The sequence below is a fragment of the Xiphophorus hellerii genome, chromosome 6 (assembly GCF_003331165.1).
Source record: "Xiphophorus hellerii strain 12219 chromosome 6, Xiphophorus_hellerii-4.1, whole genome shotgun sequence".
Taxonomy (NCBI): Eukaryota; Metazoa; Chordata; class Actinopteri; order Cyprinodontiformes; family Poeciliidae; genus Xiphophorus; species Xiphophorus hellerii.
Window position 1 is genome coordinate 16,567,156 of NC_045677.1, and position 16,350 is coordinate 16,583,505.

General features: G+C 35.8%; 1 protein-coding gene across 1 annotated transcript; it reads left to right on the forward strand.

Moving 5' to 3' along the window:
- Nucleotides 1-4,761: 4,761 nt before the first annotated feature.
- On the forward strand, nt 4,762-15,831 carry LOC116721479 (desmoglein-2-like). Its single transcript, XM_032565229.1, has 14 exons — nt 4,762-5,012; nt 6,109-6,231; nt 7,371-7,526; nt 7,618-7,759; nt 7,849-8,012; nt 8,115-8,249; nt 8,341-8,526; nt 9,144-9,421; nt 10,214-10,356; nt 10,454-10,675; nt 11,020-11,250; nt 11,552-11,673; nt 11,772-12,083; nt 13,769-15,831. The coding sequence occupies exons 1-14, from the start codon at nt 4,959-4,961 to the stop codon at nt 14,771-14,773; spliced, it is 3,273 nt and encodes a 1,090-aa protein (XP_032421120.1). The 5' UTR covers nt 4,762-4,958; the 3' UTR covers nt 14,774-15,831.
- The last annotated feature ends 519 nt before the right edge of the window (nt 15,832-16,350 follow it).

The following is a 16,350-nucleotide window of genomic DNA, read 5'->3' on the forward strand; positions in this document are numbered from 1 at the left end:
ATTCTGAACACATAAGTGCCACAATGTAATCATTTTGATCAAAGCATATTCATGGTAAAAAAAAGGGCTAGTCACCATTTAGACCCATATCCAACTGAGAATGTACGGCAATTCAAGAAAGATTATCTCCACAGATGCTCCATTCAATCTGAATCAGTTGGAGCTATTTTGTAAAGAGGGAAAGCCATGAAATTCAGTTTACAAATGTGTAGAGACATACTAGAAACCAGATAAATTAAGTTGAATCAACTGTCTTCATTGTCAATGTAAAGTGAAGCCCAATGGAATTTAGATGCAAGATTTGTATACACACTGTGTAGAATGTGCAGTACAATAAGTGACTAAATACACAAAGGCATTGTGTACATGTCTGCACAAACAGTCATGAACAAAAGCAAATAGTGGAAATGTCGACTTACAGTACATTCATTGTGTCATGATTTAGGACATTCTCTGAAAGCTTTATTAAATTTTTTCCTCTTTTTAATATACATTTTGCTGCTGCAGTTGGATTGAAAGGTGATCTGCAAATACACACATCGCACTTTCCAAATTTCATTTGCAAAAACCTAAAAAAACAGGGATTTTTTTTTCTGTCACTTTACAATTATGTGCACTTTGATTTGCTATTGAACATAAACTTTCAAAAACATATATTAAAGTTTGTGGTCGTAACATGACAAAATACAAAAATGCCCATTAAGTATGAATACTTCTTGAAGGAACTACGGCATTCAAATCTTCATCAGCTGTTTATGTACTGCTTAAAGAATGTTTTGCAACAATCATAATGACATTCGTTAACTTTTGCAATCAGTTATTGCTCAGTACTTGGAGCACATGCCATGCCAGTACATGCCATACCTAAATTTGTGTTGTGTGTTGTAAAGTTGCTCCACCTTTTTTTTTTATGTCAGTTAACTGGAGCTAAGGCCTTTGTAACATCTGCATCTACAATCATCAATCAATCAATTTTATTTGTATATCACATTTCAGCAGCAAGGCATTTCAAAGTGCTTTACATCATATCAAACACAGAAACACAATGCAACATAGAATCAACAATCAAAACACGACATTAAGTCAGGTTCCATCAATAAATTTGTAATTGATTACGCTTCAAATACAATCCTAAACAGGTGGGTTTTTAGTCGAGTTTGCATCCATAGAAGGTTTACCTGTTACACTCCTACTGTGTTATATGGAACAAAATACCTATTGCTATTTTTATTCCCGCTCACGCTCACAATCACACAGTTTAAAACGATGTAGACAGCATTTTAATGGGCTTCTGGCACGAGGCTCCGTACGCCTCTTTCACGGAATTTCGAGCAGGGACTCCGCCGTCCCTCACAGATTTTTGTGCAATTCTATAGTACTTGTACCTCTACAAACCAAAGTGGAGAATAATGGATCCATCTCAACCACAAAATAAAGTGGGCTTTTAAGGCGAACTAGTAACAGTTACTGAGTGTGTCTTCGGAATGAATTTATCTTTGTTCAAAGCTTTTAGGATTGCAAAAAAAAAAGTAGTTTGGTTCCTTCCTTTAACTTGAATGCCTTGAAACACACCTATTGCATATAATAGACTTGCTCATCTGGATTATAGTAGCAATGTTAAATACCGTCTAATTAACCCATTCTAAAAGACACACCTCATTACTATCTAATACGTTTCTGTTTCACACTTTTTTGTAACTTTGTCACACACTATGGCTCCACCAAAATCACCATTCAACTAGAGATTAACTTGATTAAGAAATACAATGAAAAACAAAATTTTCTTAGTGACTAAAATGATTAATGTCTGAGGATTACTCTGAAGCTACATGCTCAATTAAGCAAGATGAAACCGATATTGTATTTCCCATAGCATACCATTTATCATGGGAGAGTGTGTTTTTAAGCCTTATGACATGCTTAGTGAGTAGTTTCCTTCTTCCTTTTATAAATCTCAGCTTTTACACTAAAATCAAGAACACTAGAGCTGCATAAACTCAAACGTGCATATAGCTTGGTCCAGCACTGCCAAAGTTGATGGCTCAACAATCTGTGAATCTCAGATTTAGAATTTCATGAACTCTGGTGACATTTAACACACTAGTGAGAAAATGTTGGTCAAACAAACTCAGTTCTCTTTTCTTTTTTTAGTTTAACCATGATCTGATATTAAGTAAAAATTGAAAGGATGTAATTCTACTTTCATTTTCAAAAAATGTAATTTTACACCATATGAGTAATGAGACCAATGTTATTTTAATTTTTTTAACTTTAAAAAGATTTTCTAAAGAAGTACTGAATCCCTTTCAGATTTTAGAGGACAATATTAAAACATCGATCCATTGTCAAAACAGAAGTAGTTAAATATTCCACAATACAAAAAAGTCGTGTAATGCATGTTATCTACAGAGGATTCCAGGAACGGCCAAAAGTAGCCCAAGGCCCTCTGCTGGCAAGTTTGCGAAATGAATTCGTTACACAGATGCTAAGAAAACCTTCACTATTCGAAAGATATGTTGATAGAGTTACAATATAAAAATAATTCATTTTACCACTTCTCAAATTCTGTATTTACTTTAAAAAAAGGTTAAATCAAGTTGTGTCAGTGGAAAGGATCAAGCATGGACAATTTCTTAAAGTTCCTTTTGGCTTAACCAGATGTCAGTGGTGCAACTGAAGGGTGGGCAAAGGGGGGCAACAGCCACCCCTATAAATGTGCTCCCTTCTTTCGCTAGACATAATTATATGGATATTTTTGTGCAGGCATTTCTGAGAAAAAAATAAATGACATACTTTGAAGGGGTGTAAATTTAATTTTTCTATTCCTTTTTCATTCTGTCCCTTATATTGCATACACTATACTGTCTGCCCCTCCGTTCTCATTTCCAGTCTAGGCCTCCAGGAGCAAATATTTTCGGCAAAAATTAGAAGACTGAAAGTATTCATAAATCATTGGACAATCAGCTGTAGAGATGGTTTTTGGTATCAAGGGTTTTGAAAATGTGAATTTACAGAACAAGAAATGAATAATATAGACTACCACATAACAGTTTGTCACCAAAGAAATATTTTGTTCTTTCAAGAAAACACATTTTATTAGTCAGACGAGTTGCAAGATGAGAAGAAAATATTGGCAAGATTACAAGTTTACTAGGTTAAAAAATTATGATTTGCACTTGAAGTAATAATTATGTCCTTCAAACTTTGCTTTCATGAAATAATCCTCCATTTGCAGCCATAATAGCCTTGGAGACCTTTGGAATTCTAGCTGTCAGTTTGTTGAAATAATTTGAGGTAATTTCACCCAATGCTTCCTGAAACACCTTCCACAAGTTAATGGTTCTAATGTGCTTATCCTACTGCTCAGTTGTGTGGTAGGACCTATCACTTCTCCCACTCTGGTAAGATCCAGTTTTTGCTGTTCTTTGAAGGGAGGAGCACACACTGTTGTATGAGATCTTTAGTATTTCTCTCATGGAATAGCCTTCATTTCTCAGAACAAGAATAGACTGACGAGTTTCAGTAGAAAGTTCTTCTTTTAACAGCTAGTTTTAGGCTATAATTAAACATACAAATGCAAATAATAAAGACAATTTACTTAGGTATTTTCCACACATGACGGCGATAAATGGTCATAAAAATGACCAAATCTCAGATCAATTCATTTGTACCCAGTGCTAGAATACTTAAATAAAAAATGCTTTACTTTTTTTTTTTTTAAATCTTACAAAATATGACTCTGGAATAAATCTAAATTACTTTAAGTGACTCCTTTCTAATAGATAACACTAACTGGAGTTATATATATATATTGTCCAGGCAGTAATCTATAAGAATCCAGGAAATTATTGTAAATTGACAAAGTGACTGTCAAACATGCAGCTGGTGGATGCAAATTCATGCCTGGGTAGCACTAATCTATACTCAAAAAAATTAAATATAAAATAATCAAAAGGCATGTAAGGACAAAAGGTCAAAATGACCAGGAACTACTAAAAAAATGAAATATGCCACATTAAAAACACTCATCCATTCATCAGCCCGTCTATGCATTGTCCACACTGCTTATCCTTGCAAAAGCAAAAAAAAAAAAAAAAAAGAGTTGAGTGTTCTAAATTTCAAAGTAGAAATGTCAAAAAAACAAAATAAAATAAAATAAAAAATTACAACTATTACAGTTTTACCCAGTGACTAAATCAACAAAATTTTTGACCTTGTGTTAAACAGGGGTGGTCATTTAACTTTATGTTACAACATTTTATTTTGAAGTCACTTCTTTTTATTTTGTCACATGAATTTCGTTATTTGTAGTAAACTTTAAGTCTTACAACGGAGAAAGGAAAGTTCAAACCCTTAAAGCTAAAAGTCTACTTAACAGGCATGAGCTAAATAAATGCTGACAAATTGAGAACAGCCAGGACAATTTAAAACGACTGAAAAACATAGAAACTGACATTTTATTTGGGGCTGTCAGTTTTTACAATGTTTCTATATAGCTTTACCCTTATTAATAAGATGTAGCAACATTCCGGGATACTTATCGGGAGTTCAGAAGCAGCATTCTGTAGCGTTTTATAGGAGGTAGAATGAAGCACCAAAGCAAATGCGGGGATATTTAAAACATTAACTCTTTAGATCCATAGAGATGGGTCAGAGAAGTATTGACTCATTTTGTTGCCTCGCCTAAAATGGTTTCCTCCCTCTTCCCCACCTTGATTTTTTTTCATTACTGTAGAAAAGAAAAGTGCTATCAAGCTTTACACAACATTCTGGTATCACTTCTTATCGAGAGTGTTCTAAAGAAAGAGAAGACACGCCCAGAGCTGATATACAGCTCATTCCTCCTCCACGGGGTCAAAGTCTACAGCAACTAACAAAAGACTACACCGGATCTCAAACTTCAGCGATCTCACTTCAAAACGAGGACAAAAAAAACCCCCGTTGTATTTTGCTAACAGATGGATCCCCTGCTCAGATGCAGCCTTCCCTTTCTACTAATATACTTCCTCACTGTAAGTAACGGCATTTGCTCTGTTTTTTTTTTTCCTTCCCCAAATATGTCTTAATACAGTAATGGAGAGACGAGCTTTCAACAGGTGTGCCTCTTCGTAATTCGATGGGTAATGCCGGTGAATACGCTTCGGTAAAAATCATTATAACGCGAAGTGTCTGTGTTTACAAAGAATCGCACTTTTCCCTTTCCTGTCGTTTTGGAAGGGGAACTAGTTTTTTTTTTCTCCCCGTTTCTTTCTAATCCAGCCATCGCTCATACATATTGAATGTTGAAAACCTAGAGCTTCGCAAAGTTTAATTAGGTTCTGGTGTTATATTTCAGCAACAAAATCAATAATTAAAGAAAGAAAGAAAAAAAAAGAAAGAGGTAAGTAAATAAGTTCCTTTCTTTCTTAAGAAAGAAAAAAATGGATGAGTAGAAATTTTATCAAGCTACCATTGTTTTCTTACAGAAAAGTACATTTAAATTTGGAATTTAAATGTAATCCAATGACACATTCTTGTAGGAAGCCTTGGTTAAATAAACGGAAACAAACAAAAGATGGTTCCATATCTTGAAAAAAGTCCATTATATTTCTTCTCATTGTACTATTTCTCTGCACTATTTCAAAGTAAGCAAAAGTAACAGTTTTGTTTCACTGTACAAAATACTGAAAACAAATTAAAATGTAATGCCTATTTTATTTCGAGAATGTGTTTGTGCAAAATGACAAGTGATTAAAATAACCTGAACGTCGCGTTTTCAAAGATTCTGTAATGCTACAATAATTTGTATAGTTTATATCTGGTGGAATAGAGCCCATATTTGTTTTCACAAAGTCTTTCACAATGTTGCTGGGTTAAAGCAATCACCCAATCAGTAACTCATGAAGTAGAATAATGTGTGCTTGTGCTGGAATTTGATAGACGCTGAAATGGAATGGAATGGAATTGCTGTATTTTGCAGTACAAATGTTTTCCGGAGCTGTACGTTTACAAATGGATGTTAAACAGCAGCAGTGGGGTTTTCTGTGACTTAGTAATTATTACATCTGGATCTCTTGTTTTTATGCTGATTTTTTTTTGTTTTGTTTTTTGCTTTTTGTTCTCCTGAAGCTTGTTCCTGTGACGGTGGAAGGACATGGTGGAGTACTGAGGAGGCAAAAAAGAGAATGGATCCTAGCTCCCAGAAACCTTACCGAGGGACAGGACTACACCACTTACGACTACGTTGCTAAGGTGTGCATCTGTTTGTTCTCCCTTTTCAAAGTCTTGTTCAAAATGCTATCCCGTAAGCCACACTTCGAAATCAACACAGAACACACAAATATATACCTGAAAAACTTAGGATCTTCAGATGTGTTTGGTTGGAGACAATAAAAGATTCTCTTAAACATTTTTTGAAAACTTGCATAGGCTATATGGGCAATTGACCAGGGCAGCATCAGAAATGGGTGGGGCAGCCAGTTTCCTACCCACATTATAGCAAACTGAACAAGTTTTCTACTATTTGTATACGTGTAGTGGAGCAAATTTTCCTTCTTGTTGTTGAGTGCTGGGAAATTACATTACCTAAACACAAAATAAAACACATACTTGTATTTTAATCGGTTGGAGTGTGGGAGAAGGTGGGACTTGCCCAGAGCACCATACCTACCAGAAACACATCTGCGTGTATATGTATATTTCAGGCTGACGAAGTTAGGCGTAGTGATTAATCATGATTACCCACAGTGCCAGAGTGTAATTAATCTGATTAAAGTTTTTAATCTATTGACAACCCTATTATAAATGCACAAATTGAATTTGGCCTGTAGATCTTAAACTGTGTCTAAAATTCAAAATTTTTCAACTGTAACTTTGAGAACCTCAATAAAGATAACTTTAGTGTAATACTTTAAGGTTCTTAAGCCCAGAAGCGACAACAAATTTAACAACACTATCATGTGAAAGGGTGGGGGGTTAATAGCCAATCAGATTGTATTTCATTTATATGGACAATTTAAATATAAGATTGTTTAAATAGATAAACTAGGCTAAAATAGGAGGTCTGTCCAACTACCTCTTTGTCCTTCACTATAAACTCACAATAACATGATATCTATCAGCTAAAGGTGAGTAAACTGTTATTAATAACTTCAGTTAAAGAAATCCAAGCTATCACTTTGTTTTACAGGATTGCAAGATAATTTACCCCACCAAAAATATTCTAAATTACAAATTGAGGTACCATGCCTTTTAAATTGTATTAGAAGTATTTTATAATAATGTTGAAAAATAAAGGTGAAGGACATTCCAGTCACAAATGCTTAAAATGAGTTACGCTAAATCTATGTTTCCATGTGGTTTTCATCTTCATCTGTTCATCTGTGTTACAGATTCGCTCAGACAAGGAGACATCTCAGGAGATAGTATACTCTTTAACTGGTCCTGGTGTTGACCAAAACCCACAGGGCAGATTTTCTGTTGACCGGAAGACTGGCTTTGTTAAGTGCCACTCCATTCTGGACCGAGAGGAATTTGCACAATATCATGTAAGAGAACCTAAAAATCGTTTTGCTGTTGTTTTTGTAAATATAGTGAAAATGAATGAAATGTCAAAATACATTCTGCTTTTTTTTTTAGCTTCTTGGTGTAGCAAAATACCATAATGGGAATCGTGCGGAGCACGACATTACTCTCGTTATTAATGTTGTGGACATTAATGACTGCACTCCTGTCATAAAGATGCAGCAAGTAGGACAAGTCAGCGAACACAGCAAACTCGGTATTAAAGATCTGCAACACATCTTTGATCTCGGTAACAAAAAATGTATTAGCTGCAGTGTTATAACTATGTTATGTTTATTTTGTTAGGTACGGTTGTGATGAAAGTGATAGCAACAGATGATGATGATCCGAACACTAGCAATGCCAAGATCTTCTACAGAATAGATGAGCGCACTAATGCTGACGGGATGTTCACCATCAACTCCCGAACAGGAGAGGTCATGGTTGCAAAGACCACTCTAGATAGAGAGGTGAGTGACTGTGCAGTTTTCATTTGAGATTTACAATTAAGCACAGATTCATGATTGATTTAAAACTCAGTTTCATTATGTGCAATATCTTTTTTCTTTAAGACCAAAAGCACATATAAGTTGACCATTTATGCTTCTGACATGGACGGCAAAGCAGGAGGACACACAGGAACTGGTGAAATTGAGATTGATCTCACAGACATAAATGACAACATACCAACACTGGCACAAGAAACGGTATATTTGACACAACAAGCATACAATTATTCTATTAAACACTGTATTGATAATGTCCCAATCTGAATGTTTTCTTTTGTTTGTTTTTTAGTATGAAGGAAGAGTGGAGGAGAACACAATTGGTGTCGAAGTTCTAAGGATACAAGCACTTGACCTGGATATGATCCAAACGGCGAACTGGTGGGCTTTGTTTGAAATTGTTTCCGGAAATGAGGGAGGTTACTTTGATATCAGAACTGACAAAACGACCAACGAGGGAGTCATCACGATTGTTAAGGTCTGTTTAAATGAAAAACGTTTAATGCACATCATATTAGGCTTGTGGCACAAATATTACAGTTTTTAGAATTAGTCTGATTCTGAGATAGATTTAATAATTCAAGCCCCTCACACCCAGACGAAAAAAAAAAACGAAAAAAAACATTACATCTGTCTGTCACTAGTATCTTTTGAACTAGACTTTACTTTAGCATAGGAAGTTATGAAGCAGATACCAACGTTAGCGCTATTAGTGGCTAACTCTTAGTCACTTGTAGTATTCTTAAATTGCTAAGAAATTATTCTAAATTGACCTGGTACACACAAGCATTTTTCAAAATGCTGCCACATTAACAATTTAGAAGTTGTGGAAGCCTATCTAAACATTTTTGTATGCGTGTACATGAGTGTCTTAGCCCAAACTGAGGAGAATTCTTATGTGTTGACACCATCGACACAAGATGGCAAGTTAAGAATCTGTTCAGGGTCTTGCAAATATCCAAAATTCCCAAAAATGGCTTTAACCTCTCTTTCTGACAGCATCTGGTTAGCGCCCTGGAATCTTACTGCACAACATTTTGTTGCTAAATGTTGAAAGCCTGTATCTCTTGTTAATCATTTGGTTATTATCAACAGGCTCTGGACTACGAGGAAATAAAAACACTAAGTCTCGGAATCAAGGTTAAAAATGAAGCAGAGTACAACTTCGGCAGCAGCACGGTGATTACAGGCGCTACATCCAAGCCGTATCCCATCAAAATAAATGTTGTCAATCAGAAAGAGGGGGCTCGATTCCAGCCCAGTGTAAAAGTGGTGACCGTCTCTGAGAAAATAACTTCCACGTCTCTGACCCAAGTTATAGCAACGTACGCTGCTATCGACAGTGACACGCTGGTGACTGCCACAAACGTGAGGTAATGTCTCTCACATAGCAGATATTCCTGTTTTATTGTCTTTGCTCTTCAAACCAACCTACTTGTTCATGCAATAGCAACATTGAAAAGATGAATTATTTTTCAAACTATTTACACAAAGATCTGACTTTGAAGTGCTGTATTTTTAAAATTTTTATTCTTCCTCAGTTCACATAAATTTGATTAAATTGCAGACATTCACTTATTCATTTTTTATTCTAAGAACATCCTAAACTAGCTCTCCTGCCTTTTACTAATATTTCAGTGTTGCGAACAAATCTTGACATACAGAATTATGTAAAGTGTTATATCACATCCCATTGTTTTTGAATATATTTGAGTGAAAAACACATAGAACTGGCCAGATCCCCATGTTCCCTCATTTAAAATGCTGAACATACAACATTTTTAAGACAACAATAAACTCTGTAGCATTTATCTTTTATGTAACAAAGAAGGCTATAAAATGTAGAACCTTTTATGAAGTAGCTTTTTAAGTTACTTCCTCTCAAATGACATTATAAGATCAATTGAATTTGACTGTATTGTATTAATATTATAAGATAATGAAAGTCACAGTTATTGGCTGTTGAGGTATTGGATCTAAATCCAAAAGCGCATAATATGATTATTATGTATTGAATTGATATAAATTTAATTTAGACCCATTTTGATTTTATATAATTGAATGTGGATCTGGGTCTGTTGGTCTTGTAAAGTTTCTTGAAATGAATTGGAGCTACATAAATAAACCAAAATAATCTGAACTGAGTTTTGCTTTTTCACTTGCAGGTATGCAAAGTTGTATGATGCAGACAACTGGTTTTCAATTAATGAAAAAACTGCAGAAATCAGGTTGAATAAATATCCCGACCGAGAGTCAATATATTTGGTCAATGGAACATACTATGCCAAAATTATTTGCATAACTGATGGTAAGTTGTTGAAGATATGGCATTGGTTAATTTCTTACCTGAAATCAATGTGTTGCACAACAGAGCATGACTTATATCTGTTTTAACTGGTTTTTAGACATTCCTGCGAAAACTGCAACAGGAACCATTGCCATTCAGGTGGAGGACCACAACGACCACTGTCCACAACTGACCTCAACGGCTCAAACCGCGTGCTTTGGTGAAAATGTCATTTATGTCACGGCAAAGGACAAAGATTTGTACCCCAACGCACAACCATTTACATTCGATTTGATTCAAGTGGACAGCAAAGACAAGTGGATTTTAGAGCCCTTTAATGGTATTTTTTTTTCTTTGTCTGCTTTAGTTGAATGGTCTTCTTAGTTTTTACAGTAAAACGGAATTCCTTTACAGATTTGATTATCCCATAGTAATTTAGATGAAATAAAACTCAAACTCAGTTTACTTACAGCTAATGTCACCCAATGTATTTTTGTAAGATTACTAGTGAAATGTTGCAGTAACAGGAATAACACAGGAAAAATAGTTATCTTTCAAATAAATGTACTTTGGTGCTGAAATAAAATAGAACCTTTTCAGTTTGCTTTTGTTAAACTAAGGCAGTAGAAAATAAGCTTCCCTATCGGGTTACAAATCTGACAACCAGGTGTCGTCTTTCTTTAGAAACCACAGTCATTCTTCGAAACCAGGGAAAGCTATGGCATGGCAACTACAAAGTGACCCTGAATGTCAAGGACCAGCAAGGAAAGTCGTGCGATGATCTCCAGAAACTCAATATAACTGTGTGCACATGTGATGGAAACACCAAGGCCTGCAGTTTACGCAGAAAAAGCACTGTCAAATTTGGAGCTGGCGGTATCTTGCTCTTGCTGCTGGGACTCTTGCTCCTTCTGTGTGAGTAAAGACTTCTGGATTTTTACGCTTATGGGAAATTCTGATAAGAATCTTTATTTTTCCATCAAGACATTACTTAACAGAACAAGTTGTTGCATGAACAGAAAGATTAAAACTAAAAGGGTGGGTCTTAGGTGGCTTATGAAGAGATGTGTGACTTATGCCTACATTGCACAACTATGACTCAATAAGTTGCTGTGTTTTTGATTAGTTAAACCCGTTCATTGAAGAAAGGAAGTATCTTAATATTGTTTACTAAGTATGATCACTGTTTAAACATTGTTGTCAATGTATTTTGTAGTGATTCCCCTTCTTCTGCTCTTCTGCCTGTGTGGAAATGCTGCAAGAGATTTTAAGGCTATTCCCTTTGAGGCGAACGAACATCTCATCTCATATCACACTGAGGGGCAGGGGGAAGACAAGGTGCAAACAGATTTCACCATCCAAAGGCAATGCTGGTATTTTTTGGATTGTAGAATGCATTGTCACTGACAGAAGTTTCTTTGTTTTCTAATTCACAGGACGTCCCTCGTGTCCAAATTCCGGTGCAGGTTGATGGTAGCACCATAAATACAAAGAACATCAACATGTCTGGGGGAGCTGCGTACCTTGATAATTTAACTGGTGCAGGAATGGGTGGAGGTGGAACCCTAACAGGAGAGGAGATGTGGATGGACGACAAATACAACTATTACCATGCAAACCGAGATCAGATGGGTTTCATGGGCGCAGGGACTATGACGGGCCAAGAGATGAGCTTTTCCAAGCAAAGATTGACAGCCTTCGATGGAATGGCCTTGCCAGAGCATTATCTGGGGCAATACTACTCAGTTGTAAGTTTGTCAACTAGTGATTGGGACACAAGCCCATGATCTAGACCCAAGTCAAACATAACTAGCACAAACATAGATTTAAGACTTGACTTACCCTCAGACTTGACTTGAGCATGAGGTCTAGAGCTCAAGTTTCATGAGCAATGTTTATTTAATGTAAAGCATAAGTAAAGTAAAAGTAAGGTTTTTAGTGTATATATTTGAATAATTATAATGCCAGTAGAAAAAAATAAATAAAAGTAGTTTCCAGGTTTGTCTTCTTTTAAATAATTGCTAACATTTAACTAGCATTTAAATAAATGTAAATGCAAACCTGGTGTAGAAAAAAAAAAACGTATCCAAGCACTGCTAAGGTAAACATCGCTCAGTCAGGTTTACTAATGTTCTGTGCTGAATATGAGACCTTACAAAATCAGACACTCTTGAACAGGTCAGTGTGAAGTTCAGTCAGAGGGCAGACTTTATAGGAAGGGTAAATAAAATCAAAAACACTTTGCAGCTGCAGAAGCACTGAAGGCTATTACTCTAGGAAAAAGCACTTAGCAGTCCCTTCAACATCGCTCAGAAATTGCCTGTGCTGGCTCAGGCAATTTCATTGTGTGAAGTTTTATAAACACTGGAATAACGACATAACATGAGTCATAAGCTGTTAGCCTCTGATAAAATGTTCCCACCACAAGAGCACAGCGATATGACTCTGAGATGGATGTAAATATTATTAAATTATTATCCAGAGATGGTTTAAAACTTGACTAATGTTGTAGTAATGGTTCATAGCCATCAATTATTTTGGTGTGGCAACATCCTATCTCCTACAGATATCCCTCTCTGTGTAATTTCTAAAAAGAAAAAAAGAAAAACAGACTGAACTTTACTCATATCTTATTTTTATTTAGCATCAATATAGGACAGGTTAGAAACACTTCTTATGTTCATGTAAAAATCCAATGTTCATTCTCATTCGTTACTTCATGCCTCACTCATTTTTGAACCATTTATTCTGTCCTTTGGAACTTATTTACTGCTTAGATTAGGCAAGAAATGCAAACAGATTTAAAGCAGTTTCCAATTAATCTAGCTAAATCTCCAATTCAAGGTAAGGAGAAGAAACAGCTCTATGTAATGGAGTGGACAATTTAATTGCAGCGATTAGGAGAAGATCACTCTGAAAATATAAATAAGTTGTTTTGTGTTTTAAAGATAAAAGCACTTCCTATTTGATGCTTTTGCAATAACCAAATCAATTTGTGTTTCTGTGACATGTGTTGTTTCCATTAAAGTAAAATATTCATTCTAATAATGTTTTTTGAAGATACATCTGCAATTTTATTGAGGTAAACATTAGACCATATTCATGAAACCATTTATAAAAAAATATTTTTTTATAATTAATTGTTCATGACTTTAAGCTTAAGAATAATCAGTGCACCTTAAATAACTGACATTTGAGCTAGAGTTGCACCTCAAAGACTTGAAACTTCACTTGAATTTGTATCTGGAAGAGCTGAGACTTGCCTTGGCTTTGTACATCAGATTTGTACACCAGACTGAATTTCAACCTGTTCCTTGAAGTCTAGATACATGACTACATGTCAATCATATTTTTCATCACAAATTTTTCTCATAGAGAGACTGCATTACCCTCGGCCGTGTAATTGATCTAATTTACCCTCATTTGTTTGCAGAAATCAAGACAAGCTCCACAGCAACATCTGGAGAAGGACAAGGAAGTGATCTATCAATACGAGGATGAAGACTCGCAGGCAGCTTCTGTAGGATGCTGCAGCCTCCTTGAAAATGATAATGATCTTGCATTCCTTAATGACCTGGGGCCAAAATTCAAAACCCTGGCTGAAATCTGCAATGGAAAGCCCCTGGAGAGCACTTCGGTGGATGTGGGATTTTCTAATCTCTCAAACCAAACCGAGTTCACTGCTAGGCCATCCACCTCGACCCACACGCAGGTCCACACCCACAGGGAAACAGTTAGGGACAGAGAGCCTGTGAATGTCAACACCCTCAATACCTTCAATAAAGCATCTGGGTCTTCTACCCTCATCCAAGAGGAGCGAATTACTGAGCGCTCCAAGGGTTCAGCAACTCTTCCTAAAGTCAAAGAGACAGTCGTCATCCCTAACCAAACACTTCTCATACAGCAGCCTGCTATGTACTACGCAGCTGCCCCAATGTATGTAGTTGAGTCAAATCCCCAAATGGTGCTTGTGTCAGGGGGAACTCAGCAGGTGGTTGGTCAGGTGAGTCAACCTGGGCTCAGTCAAGGATTAATACAAGTTGGAGGCCTCCAAAGTTCTCAGGGTGTGGTGCTGGTTGAAGGCCAATTGGGAATGAATGGAGTGTCTGGGCAGGTGGCACAGGGCTCCTCCCAGGGAGCCGTCTCAACTACAAACACTCAAATGTTTGTAGTTGAGAATGGATCTTCTGGTGGAAAGCACAGTACACATTATTTGCAGAGCTCTGGTCATGTACCACAGAGCTCTTCACAGGCAGGATTTGAGCTGGGAGGAAAAGGAGTTCAGATGAAGTCATTTTCTGCAGGCTCACGTGGTTCTGCAGGATCAAAGGAAGATTTTACACTAGCAACCACACCCAGGCTCCAAGGAGGCCAGAGGGTTGTTGTTCAGCATAAAAAAGTCTCTGTGACTGAGAGAAATATCGAGTCAAACACATAAATTGCTGCCTTGTTTTGCTTAACCACTGAGGTCGCACATGTATATGCTTGTTAAGAAATGCACTACAGCAGAGAGAGAGCTTGGGTAAGACTTTAAACTGCTTGGCCTTTGGCTTTATTCAAATATGCTTTTACACATAAAAACACACAAGTGTTAGAGTTCCATGAATGCATTAACTGACTTCTTTGATGCATAATTTTCTTCACCCCCTACTGAGTAAAAGTATGATATATACATGCCATACAATAGCACTGAAAAGCCTATGTTTATTTTAGGTAAAAGACAGTCCAGAAAAACATTTTTAAAAAGGTTTACATTTGTGACTTAATGTCTATTATAACAGGCAGAGTTGCATCAGTTCCTATTTTCTCTGAAGGTGTAATTTTCCTGAAATTTATTTTTTTTTCGATATTATTAAAACGGAATAAATGCAGCTTACCAAAAATATATGTATTTTTTATTAATAATCAGTGTTTTATTGTCATTCCTTTGTATCACACATTGGTATTTTTGCAATTATTTGTACATGAAAACTGATAAGTGCCAAACTGTTTGTGTAGTCCTGTTTTTTCCAAGGTGTTGCGCTTTTTAATTAAGTATCTCTCATTTTGTTAGGTTTTTTTTATTTTTGTATGTAACCAAGTGATTTGGTAATCTAGAATTACATTGCAAAATAGTAACTTTTGCCAGGGTTATACGGTTTTTTACTTACTGCTGTTGCTGCTTGTATTTTTGTCTTGTTTGTCATATGCTGATGGAATGTAGCATTGAAGCTAAACTGGCCTGAAAATGAAGATTTGTTTCTGTTATTTGCACCTGATGTCAGTATAAAATCAAACAATAAAACAATACTTGTTTAGTCTACAACTAAATTCTTATGTTGTCTTAGATACAAATACATGTTTGTGTATATTTAGCTTATCTTTAACTTAATAATTGTTATTCTAATTCTAAAGGTTAATTTGGGAATTTTACTAGATTGATGGGTATGGATCACATCTGACAGAATGTTATACTTTTTAAAATCTTGTGTTTAATAACAACATTTTTGTCAATAAGGCTTTCTCTGTGTCTCTTTTATAAATTTTATTTTGATGCACTGTAATCAAAATGCAACACTCAGAAGAATTATGCAGCTTGAGAAAATGCTGTAAGCTCTCAACCCAGAACATTTTCCTAAACCTTTATTGAACATCTTCCAGGATTTATTTTTTTTATATATATATTCAATTCAATTGAAAATAGGAAGCTTTAAAATATTTGCATCTCTTTTCAGTTTTGGAAATACGTTTTTTGTTCTGAATGCCCAAATGAATTTGCAGTGTTTTTTGTGTGACAAATACAGTCAGGCTCTGGGGAGGAGCTGGGTAAACCCTCCTCCATTAAGCAGGGCTCACATTTCACATTCAACCAAACAGACAGTAGCATTCTTGTGTAGAACAACAGGTTGCCTTGTGAGATAGCTCATTCAAAAAGGTTCTCAGTGTAGGTTTCACAAAAAGAGGAAATAGTGCCAGATGACATAGGTAAAGCCTAAAAGAAAACTTTTCTTCTCCTTTTCCTTTTTTTTAAAAAAA

What these genes read in the sequence shown, in the direction of transcription:
- LOC116721479 (XM_032565229.1), top strand. Translation starts at nt 4,959, where the DNA reads ATGGATCCCCTGCTCAGATGCAGCCTTCCCTTTCTACTAATATACTTC. An exon ending in CTTACGACTACGTTGCTAAG is followed by an intron (nt 6,232 to 7,370) that starts GTGTGCATCTGT and finishes TCTGTGTTACAG; the next exon opens with ATTCGCTCAGACAAGGAGAC. An exon ending in GTGACTGCCACAAACGTGAG is followed by an intron (nt 9,422 to 10,213) that starts GTAATGTCTCTC and finishes TTTCACTTGCAG; the next exon opens with GTATGCAAAGTTGTATGATG.